A 22,008-nucleotide genomic window follows, 5' to 3' on the forward strand; every position below is an offset into this window, starting at 1 on the left:
ACAGCAGAGCCCTTTCTCTTCCCGGTATCCATTGGCTGTGTCCCTCTTCCCTATATAGTGCCCTACACATTGGCTGTGTCCCTCTTCCCTATATAGTGCCCTACACATTGGCTGTGTCCCTCTTCCCTATATAGTGCCCTACACATTGGCTGTGTCCCTCTTCCCTATATAGTGCCCTACACATTGGCTGTGTCCCTCTTCCCTATATAGTGCCCTACACATTGGCTGTGTCCCTCTTCCCTATATAGTGCCCTACACTGGCTGTGTCCCTCTTCCCTATATAGTGCCCAACATTGGCTGTGTCCCTCTTCCCTATATAGTGCCTTACACATTGGCTGTGTCCCTATATAGGGCATATACATTGTTTCCCAAATGACACCCTATTCCCTAGTGCACCAAAGCCCTATTGGCCTGGTCAAAAGTAGTGCCCTATTCCCTGTGGGTTCTGGTCAAAAGTGGTGCACTACTGATTAGCCTTAAATGAATAAATGTAGGGACTAGAGTTCCATGTGGGACTCAGCCCAAGTGTCCTGACATCATCATCAGTCTCCCAGAACACCGCATGACTACCTTCTCACATCCCCAAAGGAATGCTTTACCGCGGACATCACTGGAAGAAAAACCAGCTCAGCCCCAGCCCCGCCCCCCAGCCCAGCCCTGCCCTGCCCCGCCCCCCAGCCCAGCCCTGCCCCCAAACAGGGCTGGTGGAATGTCATCTCTAACCCTCAAACAGGGCTGGTTGACCTTCAGATACTACTAGGTGCTCTTGTTGAGATTCAAGAGCACCTAGTAGTATCTAGACCACCCCCCCTACAGCTTTGAGTTAATGCTAGTTGTTCTCGCTGATTGATACTGGCCCCAACAGCTTTGTTACAAAGGAAAGGTCTTAAATAAAAGGCTACATCATCTGGTTAAACCTGGATGACTCCTGTTATGAATCACTTACACACTGACATGGCTGTTTTTTTTTACCTTGAGTTACTGCTTGGAGCTGACACTAAGGTGGAATACGTCTAGCAGCGGGCTTTGTGAGTCACTATCAGAACTAGATTTACCTTGAGTTAGTGCTCCAGTATTTACTGTCACCGCGGTAGATACTGGAGCCTTACAGCAGCCCAGCAGCCCAGCAACCCAGCAGGCTCTACTTTCCATTTCTCAGAGGGATATTTATGGGCTTCCATCAGCTGTGCTGTGAGTGATGTAAGGAGAAGCTGGCTAGCTGTGTATCTCCCAGGCCAGAGCTGTGCTGTAAGGAGAAGCTGGCTAGCTGTGTATCTCCCAGGCCAGAGCTCTGCTGTAAGGAGAAGCTGGCTAGCTGTGTATCTCCCAGGCCAGAGCTCTGACTCAATGAGAAGCTGGCTAGCTGTGTATCTCCCAGGCCAGAGCTGTGCTGTAAGGAGAAGCTAGCTAGCTGTGTATCTCCCAGGCCAGAGCTCTGCTGTAAGGAGAAGCTAGCTAGCTGTGTATCTCCCAGGCCAGAGCTGTGCTGTAAGGAGAAGCTGGCTAGCTGTGTATCTCCCAGGCCAGAGCTGTGCTGTAAGGAGAAGCTGGCTAGCTGTGTATCTCCCAGGCCAGAGCTCTGCTGTAAGGAGAAGCTAGCTAGCTAGCTAGCTAGCTAGCTAGCTGTGTATCTGGCAGTGTAGGGCTGGGCTATGAGGAACTACCAGTGTAGGGCTGGGCTTTGGGGAACTACCAGTGTAGGGCTGGGCTATGGGGAACTACCAGTGTAGGGCTGGGCTATGGGGAACTACCAGTGTAGGGCTGGGCTATGGGGAACTACCAGTGTAGGGCTCTGATATGGGGAACTACCAGTGTAGGGCTGGGTTATGGGGAACTACCAGTGTAGGGCTGGGCTATGGGGAACTACCAGTGTAGGGCTGGGCTATGGGGAACTGGCAGTGTAGGGCTGGGCTATGGGGAACTACCAGTGTAGGGCTGGGCTATGGGGAACTACCAGTGTAGGGCTGGGCTATGGGGAACTACCAGTGTAGGGCTCTGATATGGGGAACTACCAGTGTAGGGCTGGGTTATGGGGAACTACCAGTGTAGGGCTGGGCTATGGGGAACTACCAGTGTAGGGCTGGGCTATGGGGAACTGGCAGTGTAGGGCTGGGTTATGGGGAACTACCAGTGTAGGGCTGGGTTATGGGGAACTACCAGTGTAGGGCTGGGCTATGGGGAACTACCAGTGTAGGGCTGGGCTATGGGGAACTACCAGTGTAGGGCTGGGTTATGGGGAACTACCAGTGTAGGGCTGGGCTGGGCTATGGGGAACTACCAGTGTAGGGCTCTATGGGGAACTGGCAATGTAGGGCTGGGCTATGGGGAACTGAGGCACTGAACTTGCATTGTCAGTTTAGTCAAATGTGCATAGAGAGAATGGCCACCTGTAAGGACAGGTGAGAGGCGTTTAAAACACAGCAGGTTGAAGGGTACTGGTAGACCTCACCTTTAATAAAATACAGTAGGTTGAAAGGTACTGGTAGACCTCACCTTTAATAAAATACAGTAGGTTGAAAGGTACTGGTAGACCTCACCTTTAATAAAATACAGTAGGTTGAAAGGTACTGGTAGACCTCTCCTTTAATAAAACACAGTAGGTTGAAAGGTACTGGTAGACCTCACCTTTAATCAAATACAGTAGGTTGAAAGGTACTGGTAGACCTCTCCTTTAATCAAATACAGTAGGTTGAAGGGTACTGGTAGACCTCACCTTTAATAAAACACAGTAGGTTGAAAGGTACTGGTAGACCTCACCTTTAATAAAAGTCGTTGTCTTGCCGATACGCCGTCGTCTTGCCGATAAGGTGCTGCTGTTTCTAACTCCTTTATGCTCGTAATGAACGTTTTTAAAAGCTGTCTTTTTATTACAAATGGCAGATCATATGAGACCATGCGATTTCATTTGTATGTGGTGTGGTTTGTTGTCCCCTCTCCTAGTCTCCTTCCTTCCTTCCTTCCTAGTATTGACTAACTGTGATGGGGTGTAGTGCCTCCTTCCTTCCTAGTATTGACTAACTGTGGTGGGATATGTTAGTTCCTTCCTTCCTTCCTAGTATTGACTAACTGTGGTGGGATATGTTAGTTCCTTCCTTCCTTCCTAGTATTGACTAACTGTGGTGGGATATGTTAGTTCCTTCCTTCCTTCCTTCCTAGTATTGACTAACTGTGGTGGGATATGTTAGTTCCTTCCTTCCTTCCTTCCTAGTATTGACTAACTTTGGTGGGATATGTTAGTTCCTTCCTTCCTTCCTAGTATTGACTAACTTTGATGGGATATGTTAGTTCCTTCCTTCCTTCCTAGTATTGACTAACTGTGGTGGGATATGTTAGTTCCTTCCTAGTATTGACTAACTGTGGTGGGATATGTTAGTTCCTTCCTAGTATTGACTAACTGTGGTGGGATATGTTAGTTCCTTCCTAGTATTGACTAACTGTGGTGGGATATGACTAACTGTGGTGGATATGCTAGTTCCTTCCTAGTATTGACTAACTGTGGTGGGATATGTTAGTTCCTTCCTAGTATTGACTAACTGTGGTGGGATATGTTAGTTCCTTCCTAGTATTGACTAACTGTGGTGGGATATGTTAGTTCCTTCCTAGTATTGACTAACTGTGGTGGGATATGTTAGTTCCTTCCTAGTATTGACTAACTGTGGTGGGATATGTTAGTTCCTTCCTAGTATTGACTAACTGTGGTGGGATATGTTAGTTCCTTCCTTCCCCCTCTCTCGTCTAAAGGCCTGAGCACAGCATTTTACTATGGAATGTATCCCAAATGGCACCCTATTCCCTATATAGGGAATAGGGCCCTGGTCTAAAGTAGTGCAAAAGTAGTGCACTATATAGGGAATAGGGCTCTGGTCTAAAGTAGTGCACTATATAGGGAGTAGAATCCTGGTCTAAAGTACTTTAGACCAGGGCCCTATTCCCTATATAGTGCACTACTTTAGACCAGGATTCTATTCCCTATATAGTGCACTACTTTAGACCAGAGCCCTATTCCCTAGATAGTGCACTACTTTAGACCAGAGCCCTATTCCCTATATAGTGCACTACTTTAGACCAGAGCCCTATTCCCTATATAGTGCACTACTTTAGACCAGAGTAATCCTTCTCACCCCCCTAAAAAGACCTAGAAGCACTATTGTAAAGTGGCTGTTCCACTGGATGTCATAAGGTGAAAGCACCAATTTGTAAGTCGCTCTGGATAAGAGCGTCTGCTAAATGACTTAAATGTAATGTAAAAGAGCCCTATAGGGAATAAGGTGCCATTTGGGACACAAGCATATCACCTTCCTTCTGAAGAACAGGAACAGCTGTGATCTAAACCTGAGCCTTCGACACAGGTGGTGTCCATCACAGGCCGGAGAGTCACACACGCCTACTCTGCTGCCTCTACCTCTCTCTACCGTTTCACTCATTCTTACTAATCACTCAATCTCTCACCACTCACTATAATCTGCTCTACTGTCTCTACTGGTTTCTATTATAATCTGCTAGGTTTTACTGTCTCTACTGGTTTCTATTATAATCTGCTAGGCTTTACTGTCTCTACTGGTTTCTATTATAATCTGCTCTGCTAGGCTTTACTGTCTACTGGTTTCTATTATAATCTGCTCTGCTAGGCTTTACTGTCTACTGGTTTCTATTATAATCTGCTAGGCTTTACTGTCTACTGGTTTCTATTATAATCTGCTCTGCTAGGCTTTACTGTCTACTGGTTTCTATTATAATCTGCTCTGCTAGGCTTTACTGTCTCTACTGGTTTCTGTTATAATCTGCTAGGCTTTATTGTCTCTACTGGTTTCTATTATAATCTACTCTCTACTCTACTGTTCCACAAAAAAACCCTGCTTGTGGAGGGGCGGGGCCTGCGTGTGGTGTGGAGGGGCGGGGCCTGCGTGTGGTGGGGTGGGGAGGGGCGTGGGGAGGGGCCTGCGTGTGGCGGGGAGGGGAGGGGCCTGCGGAGGGGAGGGGCCTGCGTGTGGTGGGGAGGGGAGGGGCCTGCGTGTGGTGGGGAGGGGAGGGGCCTGCGTGTGGTGGGGAGGGGAGGGGCCTGCGTGTGATGGGGAGGGGCCTGCGTGTGGTGTGGTGGGGAGGGGCGGGGCCTGCGTGTGGTGTGGTGGGGAGGGGCGGGGCCTGCGTGTGGTGTTTCTCTGTAACACCCTTTTAGTTGAATCTTTACTTGTTTCCAGCCTGGGTAGATCACAAGAGATTAACTTGATGTTTAAAAGTCGATTTTCATAAGGAATATATTTATTGTACCCCCGAAAACAAACCAAACCAGATGCTTTTTTTCAACAAGCTGCCTTACTGCATCATTTTCTCAACGTTCTTCAAACGTCAGCGTTACTCCTGTGTATCGTCCCATTTCCAAATGAAGGGTTAGGTTATTAGACTCTCATTCTGAAGGGTTAAGGTTTGGGTTAGGGTTAAAATAGAAATGAGTGTCCACGACTGGGAGCGAACACACAACCTTCTGATCCACAACCTGTCAGAGTCATGGGATTACCCAGAGTCATGGGATTACCCAGAGTCATGGGATTACCCAGAGTCATGGGATTACCCAAAACTTCTTTATGGTAATAGCTCTCAATGTTGCCCCTAGTGGCTGTTTTTCAGGGCAATGTCTCAACGTCCTCAAGACATGGATAGACGTCCAATTTCAGCATCAATCTTGGAACGACCTGGCTTTCCCCCCCCCAGGTTTCTACAGTCAAGGGAAGCTGAAATGAACCCACTCCACAAGGGAGCTGTATCTTCCACTACGGGACTTTCCCCCAGTCTGTTTTAATGTGCTGAATCAAAGCAGTTGAATCGTATAGCTTAGTGGAACACGACAGAAACCAATGATTTAGGGTCCAAAATCTTCTGATCATTTATGAGCCAATAGTCTAAAGGGATCAATAACCGGATAGGACGGGTAATCGATGTCTTCACACACCAGGGGGAGCATCCCAAATCAGACCATAGGCCCCATGTAGTGCACTACTGTTGACCAGGGCTCTATGGACCATAGTCCCCATCTAGTGCACTAGATAAGGAATAGGGCTCCTTTTGGGACTCAGACGATGTCTACATGACAGAAATCAGTATTCCAGCCGGGGTTTAGCCCTGTGATGTTCAGCCTTTCTCTGGCTCGCTCTCTTTTTTATTTTGTGCTCTGATGTTGAACACTTTGTACTCTCAGTGATCTGAGACTTTGACACATTTCGTTAAGCCTCCGGGACAAGGCTGAGTAAGGCCCTTACTAAGCACATTCTGGCATCTCCTCTCTCTTCATACGATCTCCGACGTGTGTATTAACAGCCTCTGTGGATGTCAAGAGTTTTTAATTTTTTTAAAGGACACTTTGATGCGTCTCCAAGTGGCACCCTATTCACTATATAGTGCACTTTGTTTGACCAGAGCCTTGTGCGGAGAGGGTGCCATTAGGGACCTTGCTACAGCAGGCCTGGCAAGGTAGGGACTCCAAGTGCACGTGTGGTTTAAGTTTCATATATGCAGCTTGTTCCCTACTGAGTGTGATGTGGCTGTAACTCATGTCTGATGTCAGGAATGATCCAACTTATATACATGACATCATTTTTAAAAAATCATTCACGCTAGTATAATCCTATCCTGTACTGTCGCACTTAGGTGACCTGTGGTGTCGGGACTGCTAGTTAATATCATCTAGTCAGTTAGGTGACCTGTGGTGTCGGGACTGCTAGTTAATATCATCTAGTCAGTTAGGTGATCTGTTGTGTCGTGTCCGACTGCTAGTTAATATCATCTAGTCAGTTAGGTGACCTGTGGTGTCGTGTCGGACTGCTAGTTAATATCATCTAGTCAGTTAGGTGACCTGTGGTGTCGTGTCGGACTGCTAGTTAATATCATCTAGTCAGTTAGGTGACCTGTCGTGTCGGACTGCTAGTTAATATCATCTAGTCAGTTAGGTGACCTGTGGTGTCGTGTCTGACTGCTAGTTGATATCATCTAGTCAGTTAGGTGACCTGTGGTGTCGGGACTGCTAGTTAATATCATCTAGTCAGTTAGGTGACCTGTGGTGTCGGGACTGCTAGTTAATATCATCTAGTCAGTTAGGTGATCTGTTGTGTCGTGTCCGACTGCTAGTTAATATCATCTAGTCAGTTAGGTGACCTGTGGTGTCGTGTCGGACTGCTAGTTAATATCATCTAGTCAGTTAGGTGACCTGTGGTGTCGTGTCTGACTGCTAGTTGATATCATCTACAGTAAAAACTTTCACACATTACATCATTTCGCAAATAGTTTCATCTTTACTCATTCATTTTATACAATAATTAGATGCAAGCCTCATAACTGAGGTACCTGAATAAACAGAGTTCACAGCTCTGCTAGCCAATTCACTGAAAGAGCTAGCGTCATGATAGTCCTTTAGGTGCCTTTTGGCAAACTCCAAGCGGGTTGTCATGTGTCTTTTACTGAGGAATTGCTTCCGTCTGGCCACTACCATAAAGGCCTGATTTGGTGGAGTGCTGCAGAGATGGTTGTGCTTCTGGAAGGTTCTACCATCTCCACAGAAGAACTCTGGAGCTCTGTTAGATAGTCAGGGAGGTGATAAAGTACCCAACAGTCTAAGGCCCTTCTCCCCCGATTGCTCACTTTAGCCCGGTGGCCAGCTCTAGGAAGAGTCTTGGTGGTTCCAAACTTATTCCACTTTAGAATGATGGAGGCCATTGTGTTCTTGGGGACCTTCAATGCTGAAGACATTTTTTTGGTACCCTTCCCCAGATCTGTGCCTTGACACAATATAGTCTCTGAGCTCTACGGACAATTCCTTCGACCTCCTGGTTCTTGCTCTGACATCCATTGTCAACTGTGGGACCTTTTATATAGACAGGTGTGTGCCTTTCCAAATAATGTCCAATCAATTGCATTTTACCACAGGTGGACTCTAATCAAGTTGTAGAAACATCTCAAGGATGATCAATAGAAACAGGATGCACCTTAGCTCTATTTCGAGTCTCATAGCAAATTGTCTGAATACTTATGTAAATAAGGTATTTCTGTTTTTTATTATTTATACATTTGCAAAAATGTCTAAACCTGTTTTCGCTTTGTTATTTTATGGGGTATTGTGAAGCCATTATGGGGTATTGTGATGTCATTATGGGCTATTGTGAAGTCATAATGGGCTATTGTGAAGTCATTATGGGCTATTGTGAAGTCATTATGGGCTATTGTGAAGTCATTATGGGGTATTGTGATGTCATTATGGGGTATTGTGATGTCATTATGGGGTATTGTGATGTCATTATGGGGTATTGTGTGTAGCTTGATGACAAACATGTATTTTATCCATTTCAGAATGAGGCTGTAACGTAACAATGTGGACAAGGGGAAGGGGTCTGAATACTTGCTGAATGCATCATATTTTGGTTGAGTGCATGCAGTTGTGGAACTAACTCGATATTTCCTTTCCCTAATATAATCTACACTAACAGATGAGTCGTAATGCTAGCTCATATCACGTACAGCAGGGATGGGCAACTTTTGATGGGGGTGGGGGGGCCTCAGTGGGTCTTCGGCTCGAGCCCCCCACACAAACACCTTGCGAGAACTTTTTACCAACCCCCCCCTCGTGACAGGGATGAGAACAAATTGACATTTTAAAGTTCAAGATTTTATACTGTGCATTCGGAAAGTATTCAGGCCCCTTTACTTTTTACACATTTTGTTACATTAAATCCTTATTCTAAAATGGCTAAAATAATTAAATCATTCTAAACACAATACAGCATAATCACAAAGTGAAAATAGTTTTTGTTAGAAATTTATAAAAATGTATTAAAAAAATAAACTTACTTTTTAAAAATTTACATACGTTTTCAGACCCTTTTGCTCTGAGACTCGAAATTGAGCAACAGGTACATCCTGTTTCCATCGATGATCTTTGAGATGTTCCTCAGGCCTAACAAACGCACCAGTCGCCCATCCCTGATGTACAGTAACAGATGAGTCGTGCTGCTAGCTAATATCATACACATCCCATAGGGCGGCGCACAATTGGCCCAGAGTCGTCCAGGTTTGGTCATTGTAAATAAGAATTTGTTCTTAACTGACTTGCCTAGTTAAATAAAGGTTGAGTAAATCAATTATACAGCCTCGGTATGGAGACACATCTGGTTTAGTGTATAGGTAGTTACCTTGTCACTCACTGCTTCCCAAATCGCACCCTATTCGGGGCCCATAGTGCACTACTTTAGATCAGAGCTCTTGTAGAGAATAGGGTGCCATTTGGGGCGGAGCCGCTCGCTCTCTGTAGTGTCCTGTCGGGAGTTGAACTTCACTCCAAAGCTTCGGTCCACATCTGTAGTGGATCATAAGAGGTGATGTCATAGTGCTGATTGGACTCTTACCTCATGTACTCATTGTGGTGTGGGGCACCATCTGGCTGAACACACACACACACACACACACACAGTGAGAACTTGTCAGACACAGAACCCTTAGGTTCCCTCTGCAAATCACTAGCCGGTGATAACAGACCCAAACAGGAATCCTCTTGACGACTTTGTGTATGTATATTCTAGTGAATACAGTGTTAAAAGGCCCTCTGCGGTCCGCTAGCTACCCTTAAGAGCAAGAGGACACATCTGTTGATTGGTGTGAACGTACTATGTCCTAGAATGTTTCAGTGTGCACTTTCATCTCTCTGATCCTGTTCTTCACCAATATGTTCCCTTTGACTCAATATCCTCTGATTCTTCCCTCGAGATCAGCCCTGTTGTTGGCTAGATATCCTCTGATTCTTCCCTCTAGATCAGCCCTGTTGTTGGCTAGATATCCTCTGATTCTTCCCTCTAGATCAGCCCTGTTGTTGGCTAGATATCATTCTAGTCTTCCCTCTAGATCAGCCCTGTTGTTGGCTAGATATCCTTTCCTCTAGATCAGCCCTGTTACTGACTAGATATCCTTTCCTCTAGATCAGCCCTGTTACTGACTAGATATCCTTTCCTCTAGATCAGCCCTGTTACTGACTAGATATCCTTCCCTCTAGATCAGCCCTGTTACTGACTAGATATCCTCCCAGTCTTCCCTCTAGATCAGCCCTGTTACTGACTAGATATCCTTTCCTCTAGATCAGCCCCGTTATTGACTAGATATCCTTTCCTCTAGATCAGCCCTGTTACTGACTAGATATCCTTTCCTCTAGATCAGCCCTGTTACTGACTAGATATCCTTTCCTCTAGATCAGCCCTGTTACTGACTAGATATCCTTTCCTCTACATCAGCCCTGTTACTGACTAGATATCCTTTACTCTAGATCAGCCCCGTTACTGACTAGATATCCTTTCCTCTAGATCAGCCCTGTTACTGACTAGATATCCTTTACTCTAGGTTAGCCCTGTTACTGACTAGATATCCTTTCCTCTAGATCAGCCCTGTTACTGACTAGATATCCTTTCCTCTAGATCAGCCCTGTTACTGACTAGATATCCTTTCCTCTAGATCAGCCCTGTTACTGACTAGATATCCTTTCCTCTAGATCAGCCCTGTTACTGACTAGATATCCTTTCCTCTAGGTCAGCCCTGTTACTGACTAGATATCCTTTCCTCTAGGTCAGCCCTGTTACTGACTAGATATCCTTTCCTCTAGATTAGCCCTGTTACTGACTAGATATCCTTCCCTCTAGATTAGCCCTGTTACTGACTAGATATCCTTCCCTCTAGATCAGCCCTGTTACTGACTAGATATCCTTTCCTCTAGGTCAGCCCTGTTACTGACTAGATATCCTTTCCTCTAGATTAGCCCTGTTACTGACTAGATATCCTTCCCTCTAGATTAGCCCTGTTACTGACTAGATATCCTTCCCTCTAGATCAGCCCTGTTACTGACTAGATATCCTTTCCTCTAGATCAGCCCTGTTACTGACTAGATATCCTTTCCTCTAGATCAGCCCTGTTACTGACTAGATATCCTTTCCTCTAGGTCAGCCCTGTTACTGACTAGATATCCTTTCCTCTAGGTCAGCCCTGTTACTGACTAGATATCCTTTACTCTAGATCAGCCCTGTTACTGACTAGATATCCTTCCCTCTAGATTAGCCCTGTTTCTGACTAGATATCCTTTCCTCTAGATCAGCCCTGTTGTTGACTCATTAACATGAATTGCTTTGTTGTATTAATTATAGTAGGTTGGCTTCAGAACAATACCATTTCCACGTTTCGTCTCTGAACCGTATTTGAAAAAGCACTGTGTCGATTAGGGCAGATGTTTGTTCCATTTCACTATGAAAATATTGAGAGACGCAGCGAGAGGAAATATCAGGTAATTTTGTTTTATTTCACGTGTGCTTCTACGACTATACTGTTACCTGTTTTCACAGGTAATCGTAACGTGTTCTTGTCAGTGACAAGATTTAATAAGCCAAAGGTCATATTTCTGTATAAGTGAGCGCCCCTGTTGAGAACAACAATCCACCCCCCCCCCTCTCTCTCCCTCTACAGCTGACCCCCGGGGGTAAGGCCGCCCAGGCCGGTGTGGGCGTGGGAGATTGGGTGGTGTCCATCGGAGAGACCAACGCAGAAGACATGACCCATGTGGAGGCACAGAACAAGATCAGAGCAGCAGAGGAGTCTCTCACCCTCACCCTCAGCAAGTAAGATAATATAACTAGACCATACTGTAAACACTATACTCACCCTCAGTAATATAACTAGACCGTACTGTATACACTATACTCACCCTCAGTAATATAACTAGACCGTACTGTATACACTATACTCACCCTCAGTAATATAACTAGACCGTACTGTATACACTATACTCACCCTCAGTAATATAACTAGACCATACTGTAAACACTATACTCACCCTCAGTAATATAACTAGACCATACTGTAAACACTATACTCACCCTCAGTAATATAACTAGACCGTACCAGACTCACCCTCAGTAATATAACTAGACTGTACCAGACTCACCCTCAGTAATATAACTAGACCATACTGTAAACACTATACTCACCCTCAGTAATATAACTAGACCGTACCAGACTCACCCTCAATAATATAACTAGACCATACTGTAAACACTATACTCACCCTCAGTAATATAACTAGACCATACTGTAAACACTATACTCACCCTCAGTAATATAACTAGACCGTACCAGACTCACCCTCAGTAATATAACTAGACTGTACCAGACTCACCCTCAGTAATATAACTAGACCGTACTGTAAACACTATACTCACCCTCAGTAATATAACTAGACCGTACTGTAAACACTATACTCACCCTCAGTAATATAACTAGACCGTACCAGACTCACCCTCAATAATATAACTAGACCATACTGTAAACACTATACTCACCCTCAGTAATATAACTAGACCGTACTGTAAACACTATACTCACCCTCAGTAATATAACTAGACCGTACTGTAAACACTATACTCACCCTCAGTAATATAACTAGACTGTACCAGACTCACCCTCAGTAATATAACTAGACTGTACCAGACTCACCCTCAGTAATATAACTAGACCGTACTGTAAACACTATACTCACCCTCAGTAATATAACTAGACCGTACTGTAAACACTATACTCACCCTCAGTAATATAACTAGACCGTACTGTAAACACTATACTCACCCTCAGTAATATAACTAGACCGTACCAGACTCACCCTCAGTAATATAACTAGACCGTACTGTAAACACTATACTCACCCTCAGTAATATAACTAGACCGTACCAGACTCACCCTCAGTAATATAACTAGACCATACCAGACTCACCCATAGTAATATAACTAGACCATACCAGACTCACCCTCAGTAATATAACTAGACCGTACCAGACTCACCCTCAGTAATATAACTAGACCGTACCAGACTCACCCTCAGTAATATAACTAGACCGTACCAGACTCACCCTCAGTAATATAACTAGACCGTACTGTAAACACTATACTCACCCTCAGTAATATAACTAGACCGTACTGTATACACTATACTCACCCTCAGTAATATAACTAGACCGTACTGTATACACTATACTCACCCTCAGTAATATAACTAGACTGTACCAGACTCACCCTCAGTAATATAACTAGACCGTACTGTAAACACTATACTCACCCTCAGTAATATAACTAGACCGTACCAGACTCACCCTCAGTAATATAACTAGACCGTACTGTAAACACTATACTCACCCTCAGTAATATAACTAGACCGTACCAGACTCACCCTCAGTAATATAACTAGACCGTACCAGACTCACCCTCAGTAATATAACTAGACCATACTGTAAACACTATACTCACCCTCAGTAATATAACTAGACCGTACTGTATACACTATACTCACCCTCAGTAATATAACTAGACCGTACTGTAAACACTATACTCACCCTCAGTAATATAACTAGACCATACTGTAAACACTATACTCACCCTCAGTAATATAACTAGACTGTACCTGACTCACCCTCAGTAATATAACTAGACCATACTGTAAACACTATACTCACCCTCAGTAATATAACTAGACCGTACTGTAAACACTATACTCACCCTCAGTAATATAACTAGACTGTACCAGACTCACCCTCAGTAATATAACTAGACTGTACCAGACTCACCCTCAGTAATATAACTAGACCGTACTGTAAACACTATACTCACCCTCAGTAATATAACTAGACCGTACTGTAAACACTATACTCACCCTCAGTAATATAACTAGACCGTACCAGACTCACCCTCAGTAATATAACTAGACCGTACTGTAAACACTATACTCACCCTCAGTAATATAACTAGACCGTACCAGACTCACCCTCAGTAATATAACTAGACCATACCAGACTCACCCTCAGTAATATAACTAGACCATACCAGACTCACCCTCAGTAATATAACTAGACCGTACCAGACTCACCCTCAGTAATATAACTAGACCGTACCAGACTCACCCTCAGTAATATAACTAGACCGTACCAGACTCACCCTCAGTAATATAACTAGACTGTACCAGACTCACCCTCAGTAATATAACTAGACTGTACCAGACTCACCCTCAGTAATATAACTAGACCGTACTGTAAACACTATACTCACCCTCAGTAATATAACTAGACCGTACCAGACTCACCCTCAGTAATATAACTAGACCGTACTGTAAACACTATACTCACCCTCAGTAATATAACTAGACCGTACCAGACTCACCCTCAGTAATATAACTAGACCGTACCAGACTCACCCTCAGTAATATAACTAGACCATACTGTAAACACTATACTCACCCTCAGTAATATAACTAGACCGTACTGTATACACTATACTCACCCTCAGTAATATAACTAGACCGTACTGTAAACACTATACTCACCCTCAGTAATATAACTAGACTGTACCAGACTCACCCTCAGTAATATAACTAGACCGACTCACTGTAAACACTATACTCACCCTCAGTAATATAACTAGACCGTAACCGTACTGTATACACTATACTCACCCTCAGTAATATAACTAGACCAGTACTGTAATAAACACTATACTCACCCTCAGTAATATAACTAGACCGTACCAGACTCACCCTCAGTAATATAACTAGACTGTACCTGACTCACCCTCAGTAATATAACTAGACCGTACTGTAAACACTATACTCACCCTCAGTAATATAACTAGACCATACCAGACTCACCCTCAGTAATATAACTAGACTGTACCTGACTCACCCTCAGTAATATAACTAGACCATACTGTAAACACTATACTCACCCTCAGTAATATAACTAGACCATACTGTAAACACTATACTCACCCTCAGTAATATAACTAGACTGTACTGTATACACTATACTCACCCTCAGTAATATAACTAGACCGTACTGTAAACACTATACTCACCCTCAGTAATATAACTAGACCGTACCAGACTCACCCTCAGTAATATAACTAGACTGTACCAGACTCACCCTCAGTAATATAACTAGACCGTACTGTAAACACTATACTCACCCTCAGTAATATAACTAGACCGTACCAGACTCACCCTCAGTAATATAACTAGACCGTACTGTAAACACTATACTCACCCTCAGTAATATAACTAGACCGTACCAGACTCACCCTCAGTAATATAACTAGACTGTACTGTAAACACTATACTCACCCTCAGTAATATAACTAGACCATACTGTAAACACTATACTCACCCTCAGTAATATAACTAGACCGTACTGTAAACACTATACTCACCCTCAGTAATATAACTAGACTGTACCAGACTCACCCTCAGTAATATAACTAGACCGTACTGTAAACACTATACTCACCCTCAGTAATATAACTAGACCGTACTGTATACACTATACTCACCCTCAGTAATATAACTAGACCGTACTGTAAACACTATACTCACCCTCAGTAATATAACTAGACTGTACCAGACTCACCCTCAGTAATATAACTAGACCGTACCAGACTCACCCTCAGTAATATAACTAGACCGTACTGTAAACACTATACTCACCCTCAGTAATATAACTAGACCGTACCAGACTCACCCTCAGTAATATAACTAGACCGTACTGTAAACACTATACTCACCCTCAGTAATATAACTAGACCGTACTGTAAACACTATACTCACCCTCAGTAATATAACTAGACCATACTGTATACACTATACTCACCCTCAGTAATATAACTAGACCGTACTGTAAACACTATACTCACCCTCAGTAATATAACTAGACCGTACTGTAAACACTATACTCACCCTCAGTAATATAACTAGACCGTACTGTAAACACTATACTCACCCTCAGTAATATAACTAGACCATACTGTAAACACTATACTCACCCTCAGTAATATAACTAGACCGTACCAGACTCACCCTCAGTAATATAACTAGACCGTACTGTATACACTATACTCACCCTCAGTAATATAACTAGACCGTACTGTATACACTATACTCACCCTCAGTAATATAACTAGACTGTACCAGACTCACCCTCAGTAATATAACTAGACCGTACCAGACTCACCCTCAGTAATATAACTAGACCGTACTGTAAACACTATACTCACCCTCAGTAATATAACTAGACAGTAATATACTGTATACACTATACTCACCCTCAGTAATATAACTAGACCGTACTGTAAACACTATACTCACCCTCAGTAATATAACTAGACCGTACCAGACTCACCCTCAGTAATATAACTAGACCGTACTGTAAACACTATACTCACCCTCAGTAATATAACTAGACCGTACTGTATACACTATACTCACCCTCAGTAATATAACTAGACCGTACTGTAAACACTATACTCACCCTCAGTAATATAACTAGACCGTACTGTAAACACTATACTCACCCTCAGTAATATAACTAGACCGTACTGTATACACTATACTCACCCTCAGTAATATAACTAGACCGTACTGTATACACTATACTCACCCTCAGTAATATAACTAGACCGTACCAGACTCACCCTCAGTAATATAACTAGACCGTACTGTATACACTATACTCACCCTCAGTAATATAACTAGACCGTACTGTAAACACTATACTCACCCTCAGTAATATAACTAGACCGTACCAGACTCACCCTCAGTAATATAACTAGACCGTACTGTAAACACTATACTCACCCTCAGTAATATAACTAGACCGTACCAGACTCACCCTCAGTAATATAACTAGACCGTACTGTATACACTATACTCACCCTCAGTAATATAACTAGACCGTACTGTAAACACTATACTCACCCTCAGTAATATAACTAGACCGTACTGTAAACACTATACTCACCCTCAGTAATATAACTAGACCGTACTGTATACACTATACTCACCCTCAGTAATATAACTAGACCGTACTGTAAACACTATACTCACCCTCAGTAATATAACTAGACCGTACCAGACTCACCCTCAGTAATATAACTAGACCCTACTGTAAACACTATACTCACCCTCAGTAATATAACTAGACTGTACCTGACTCACCCTCAGTAATATAACTAGACCATACTGTAAACACTATACTCACCCTCAGTAATATAACTAGACCCTACTGTAAACACTATACTCACCCTCAGTAATATAACTAGACTGTACCAGACTCACCCTCAGTAATATAACTAGACCGTACTGTAAACACTATACTCACCCTCAGTAATATAACTAGACCGACTCACCTCAGTAAACACTATACTCACCCTCAGTAATATAACTAGACTGTACTGTATACACTATACTCACCCTCAGTAATATAACTAGACCGTACTGTAAACACTATACTCACCCTCAGTAATATAACTAGACCGTACTGTAAACACTATACTCACCCTCAGTAATATAACTAGACCATACTGTAAACACTATACTCACCCTCAGTAATATAACTAGACTGTACCAGACTCACCCTCAGTAATATAACTAGACCGTACTGTAAACACTATACTCACCCTCAGTAATATAACTAGACCGTACTGTAAACACTATACTCACCCTCAGTAATATAACTAGACCGTACTGTAAACACTATACTCACCCTCAGTAATATAACTAGACCGTACTGTAAACACTATACTCACCCTCAGTAATATAACTAGACTGTACCAGACTCACCCTCAGTAATATAACTAGACCATACTGTAAACACTATACTCACCCTCAGTAATATAACTAGACCGTACTGTAAACACTATACTCACCCTCAGTAATATAACTAGACCATACTGTAAAGACTATACTCACCCTCAGTAATATAACTAGACCGTACTGTAAACACTATACTCACCCTCAGTAATATAACTAGACCGTACTGTAAACACTATACTCACCCTCAGTAATATAACTAGACCGTACCAGACTCACCCTCAGTAATATAACTAGACCGTACTGTAAACACTATACTCACCCTCAGTAATATAACTAGACCGTACCAGACTCACCCTCAGTAATATAACTAGACCGTACTGTAAACACTATACTCACCCTCAGTAATATAACTAGACCGTACTGTATACACTATACTCACCCTCAGTAATATAACTAGACCGTACTGTAAACACTATACTCACCCTCAGTAATATAACTAGACCATACCAGACTCACCCTCAGTAATATAACTAGACCGTACTACACTATACTCACCCTCTAATACTCACCCTCAGTAATATAACTAGACCGTACTGTAAACACTATACTCACCCTCAGTAATATAACTAGACCATACCAGACTCACCCTCAGTAATATAACTAGACCATACATACAAAACGGGGGGCAGTGCAAATAGTCTGGGGAGCCATTTAATTAGCTGTTCAGGAGTCTTATATCTTGGGGGTAGAAGCTGTTTAGGAGCCTCTTGGACCTAGACTTGGTGCTCCGGTACCGCTTGCCGTGCGATAGCAGAGAGAACAGTCTACGACTAGGGTGGCTGGAGTCTTGGGCAATTTTTAGGGCCTTCCTCTGACACCGCCTGGTATTGAGGTGATGTACTGGGCCGTATGCATTACTCTCTGTAGTGCCTTGCGGGCGGAGGCCGAGCAGTTGCCATACCAGGCAGCTGTAAAACCTTCAGGAACTGAGGACCCCATGCCAAATCTTTTTAGTGTCCTGAGGGGGAATAGGTTTTGTCATGCCCTCTTCACGACTGTCTTGGTGTGCTTGGACCATGATAGTTAGTTAGTTAGGTAGGAGTGGTTTGAGATGCCTTGCTTTCTAATTCTGTTATATATATATATATATTAAATGAGATTAAAACCTCTTTGGTGATTTTAAATAAGGCGAAGCAAATGTAATTTGCCAGACTGGGGTTGGATCACATACCTGCTACCTACAGAAGCATGTCGTGTTTACTCCTCTTAGAAACTCCCGACTCAATAACAAAAACATTTATGTCAAGCCAACGGCTCATTTCTAACAGAAAACAAGAGACGTGGTAACATTTATGTTTGGTTAGAATCTCCTGCATAGATGGATCACTATAGAGGTGTTGAAATAACCAAGCCACCGTCTATCCTGTACGTAATCGATGAAACGGGTCAGCTGCTATTAACAGTGAAAACACAAGACTGGTTGTAGTGGTGACTTCAGCACCCCAGTGGCGGCTTCGGCACCCCAGTGGCGGCTTCGGCACCCCAGTGGCGGCTTCGGCACCCCAGTGGCGACTTCGGGCACCCCAGTGGCGACTTCGGGCACCCCAGTGGCGACTTCGGGCACCCCAGTGGCGACTTCGGGCACCCCAGTGGCGACTTCGGCTCACACAGACATGGAACCAGTACTGTTAGTGAGGGTGTCTGAACGACCTCTCCCGTAATGTGATCAAGACAAAGGAGATGATCGTGGACGACAGGAAAAGGAGGACGCCTCCATTCTCATCCACCTGGCTCCAGTGGAGCAGGTTGAGAGCTTCAAGTTCCTTGGTGTCTGTCCACATCACCAACAAACTATCCTGGTCCAAACACACCAAGACAGTCGTGAAGCGGGCACGACAATGTCTATTCCCCATCGGCACACTGAAAAGATTTGGCATGGGTCCCCAGATCCTAAAAAGGTTTTACAGCTGCACCATCGAGAGCATCCTGACCGGTTGCATCACCGCCTGGTATGGCAACTGCTCGGCATCTGACCGTAAGGCACTACAGAGGTACTGGGCCATTCGTACTACCATCACTGGGGCCAAGCTTCGTGCCATCCAGGTCCTCTATACCTGGTGGTGTCAGAGGAAGGCCCCAAAATATTGTCAGACTCCAGCCACCCTAGTCGTAGTCTGTTTTCTCTGATCCACATGGCAAGCGCTCCCGGAGCACCAAGCGCTACCGGAGCACCAAGCGCTACCGGAGCACCAAGTTAAGGTCCAAAAGGCTTCTAAACAGCTTCTACCCCCAAAGCCATAAGACTCCTGAACATCTAATAAAATGGCTCCCCAGACAATTTGCATTGACCCCCCCCCCCCTAAACCAACTGCGTTGTTGGTAATGGGCTTGTAAGTAAGCATTTCCCAGCAAGATCTACATCTGTTGTATTCAGTGCATGTGACAAATGACATTTCACAAATTTGATTTGAACTATAGATAGTGAGGGAGTCTGAACTGTAGATAGTGATGGTACAGTGAGGGACTCTCTGAACTGTAGATAGTGATGGTACAGTGAGGGACTCTCTGAACTGTAGATAGTGATGGTACAGTGAGGGAGTCTCTGAACTGTAGATAGTGATGGCACAGTGGGAGTCTGAACTGTAGATAGTGATGGTACAGTGAGAGTCTCTGAACTGTAGATAGTGATGGTACAGTGAGGGAGTCTCTGAACTGTAGATAGTGATGGCACAGTGGGAGTCTGAACTGTAGATAGTGATGGTACAGTGAGAGTCTCTGAACTGTAGATAGTGATGGTACAGTGAGGGAGTCTCTGAACTGTAGATAGTGATGGTACAGTGAGAGTCTCTGAACTGTAGATAGTGATGGTACAGTGAGGGAGTCTCTGAACTGTAGATAGTGATGGTACAGTGAGGGACTCTCTGAACTGTAGATAGTGATGGTACATTGAGGTAGTCTCTGAACTGTAGATGGTGATGGTACAGTGAGGGAGTCTGAACTGTAGATAGTGATGGTACAGCGAGGGAGTCTCTGAACTGTAGATAGTGATGGTACAGTGAGGGAGTCTCTGAACTGTAGATAGTGATGGTACATTGAGGTAGTCTCTGAACTGTAGATAGTGATGGTACAGTGAGGGAGTCTCTGAACTGTAGATAGTGATGGTACATTGAGGTAGTCTCTGAACTGTAGATAGTGATGGTACAGTGAGGGAGTCTGAACTGTAGAAATCTCTAAATCTAATGAACATGCTATTGAGTCTGAACACCTACAGTCCACACTGACCGACTGTAGGGACTCAGGACTATGTTAAAAAATTAAGTCAGACTAGATACACTGTTAATAAACAAGGCTGTGTCTGACTGGCCTGCCGTAGGGCCCTGTCGACCCTGAGTTAGGGCACTATATAGGGAATAGAGTGCCATTTCGGACACAATCAAAACAGAGACCAGGTCTACAGTTAGATTGGGAGGCGTGAGTGACTTCAGGAATATGGCTGACCTGATATTATGGCCTGAGACCATCAAGAAGGTTTAGAGTGACACTAAACTATTTAGCTTTCCATTCTGACACCGCTCTCTCTCTCACCCTCACCCTCGCCCCCCCGACACATATGGAAAAAATCTGGAGTGCTGAATTGACAGTCTTCCTTCTTGAAGAGGTCACGTAACAGCCTCAACCCGAAAGCCTAAAAAAGGAGTGAGTGTGTGTCCGAGGAGGGAGACCGTAACTACCTCATCCGTTCGTGAGAGAGAGAGAGAGAGAAAGTCATACGTCTGTGATTTAATAGAGGAGTAATGAAAACCAACATGTGGTCTGTATCTGAAATAGAACCCTAGTCCCTTCAAAGTGCACTCTGGGGCTTGGTCATAAAGTAGGGCATTGTGTGCCTTCAAAGTGCACTCTGGGGCTTGGTCATAAAGTAGGGCATTATGTGCCTTCCTAGTGCACTCTGGGGCTTGGTCATAAAGTAGGGCATTATGTGCCTTCCTAGTGCACTCTGGGGCTTGGTCATAAAGTAGGGCATTATGTGCCTTCCTAGTGCACTCTGGGGCTTGGTCATAAAGTAGGGCATTATGTGCCTTCCTAGTGCACTCTGGGGCTTGGTCATAAAGTAGGGCATTATGTGCCTTCCTAGTGCACTCTGGGGCTTGGTCATAAAGTAGGGTATTATGTTCACTCTGGGGCTTGGTCATAAAGTAGGGCATTATGTTCCTTCAAAGTGCACTCTGGGGCTTGGTCATAAAGTAGGGTATTATGTTCCTTCAAAGTGCACTCTGGGGCTTGGTCATAAAGTAGGGTATTATGTGCCTTCAAAGTGCACTCTGGGGCTTGGTCATAAAGTAGGGTATTATGTGCCTTCCTAGTGCACTCTGGGG

General features: G+C 44.0%; 1 protein-coding gene across 1 annotated transcript in view; it reads left to right on the top strand.

The window, feature by feature from the left end:
- Positions 1-5,446: 5,446 nt before the first annotated feature.
- Positions 5,447-22,008, top strand: part of pdlim7 (PDZ and LIM domain 7) — a 75,505-nt gene continuing 58,943 nt past the window's right edge. The window contains exons 1-2 of the mRNA XM_065019099.1: positions 5,447-5,585; positions 11,423-11,630. Coding sequence (XP_064875171.1) covers positions 5,447-5,585; positions 11,423-11,630 — 347 coding nt within the window. The remainder of the gene's footprint in view (positions 5,586-11,422; positions 11,631-22,008) is intronic.

The sequence above is a fragment of the Oncorhynchus nerka genome, linkage group LG6 (genome assembly GCF_034236695.1).
Source record: "Oncorhynchus nerka isolate Pitt River linkage group LG6, Oner_Uvic_2.0, whole genome shotgun sequence".
In the NCBI taxonomy this organism is placed as follows: domain Eukaryota; kingdom Metazoa; phylum Chordata; class Actinopteri; order Salmoniformes; family Salmonidae; genus Oncorhynchus; species Oncorhynchus nerka.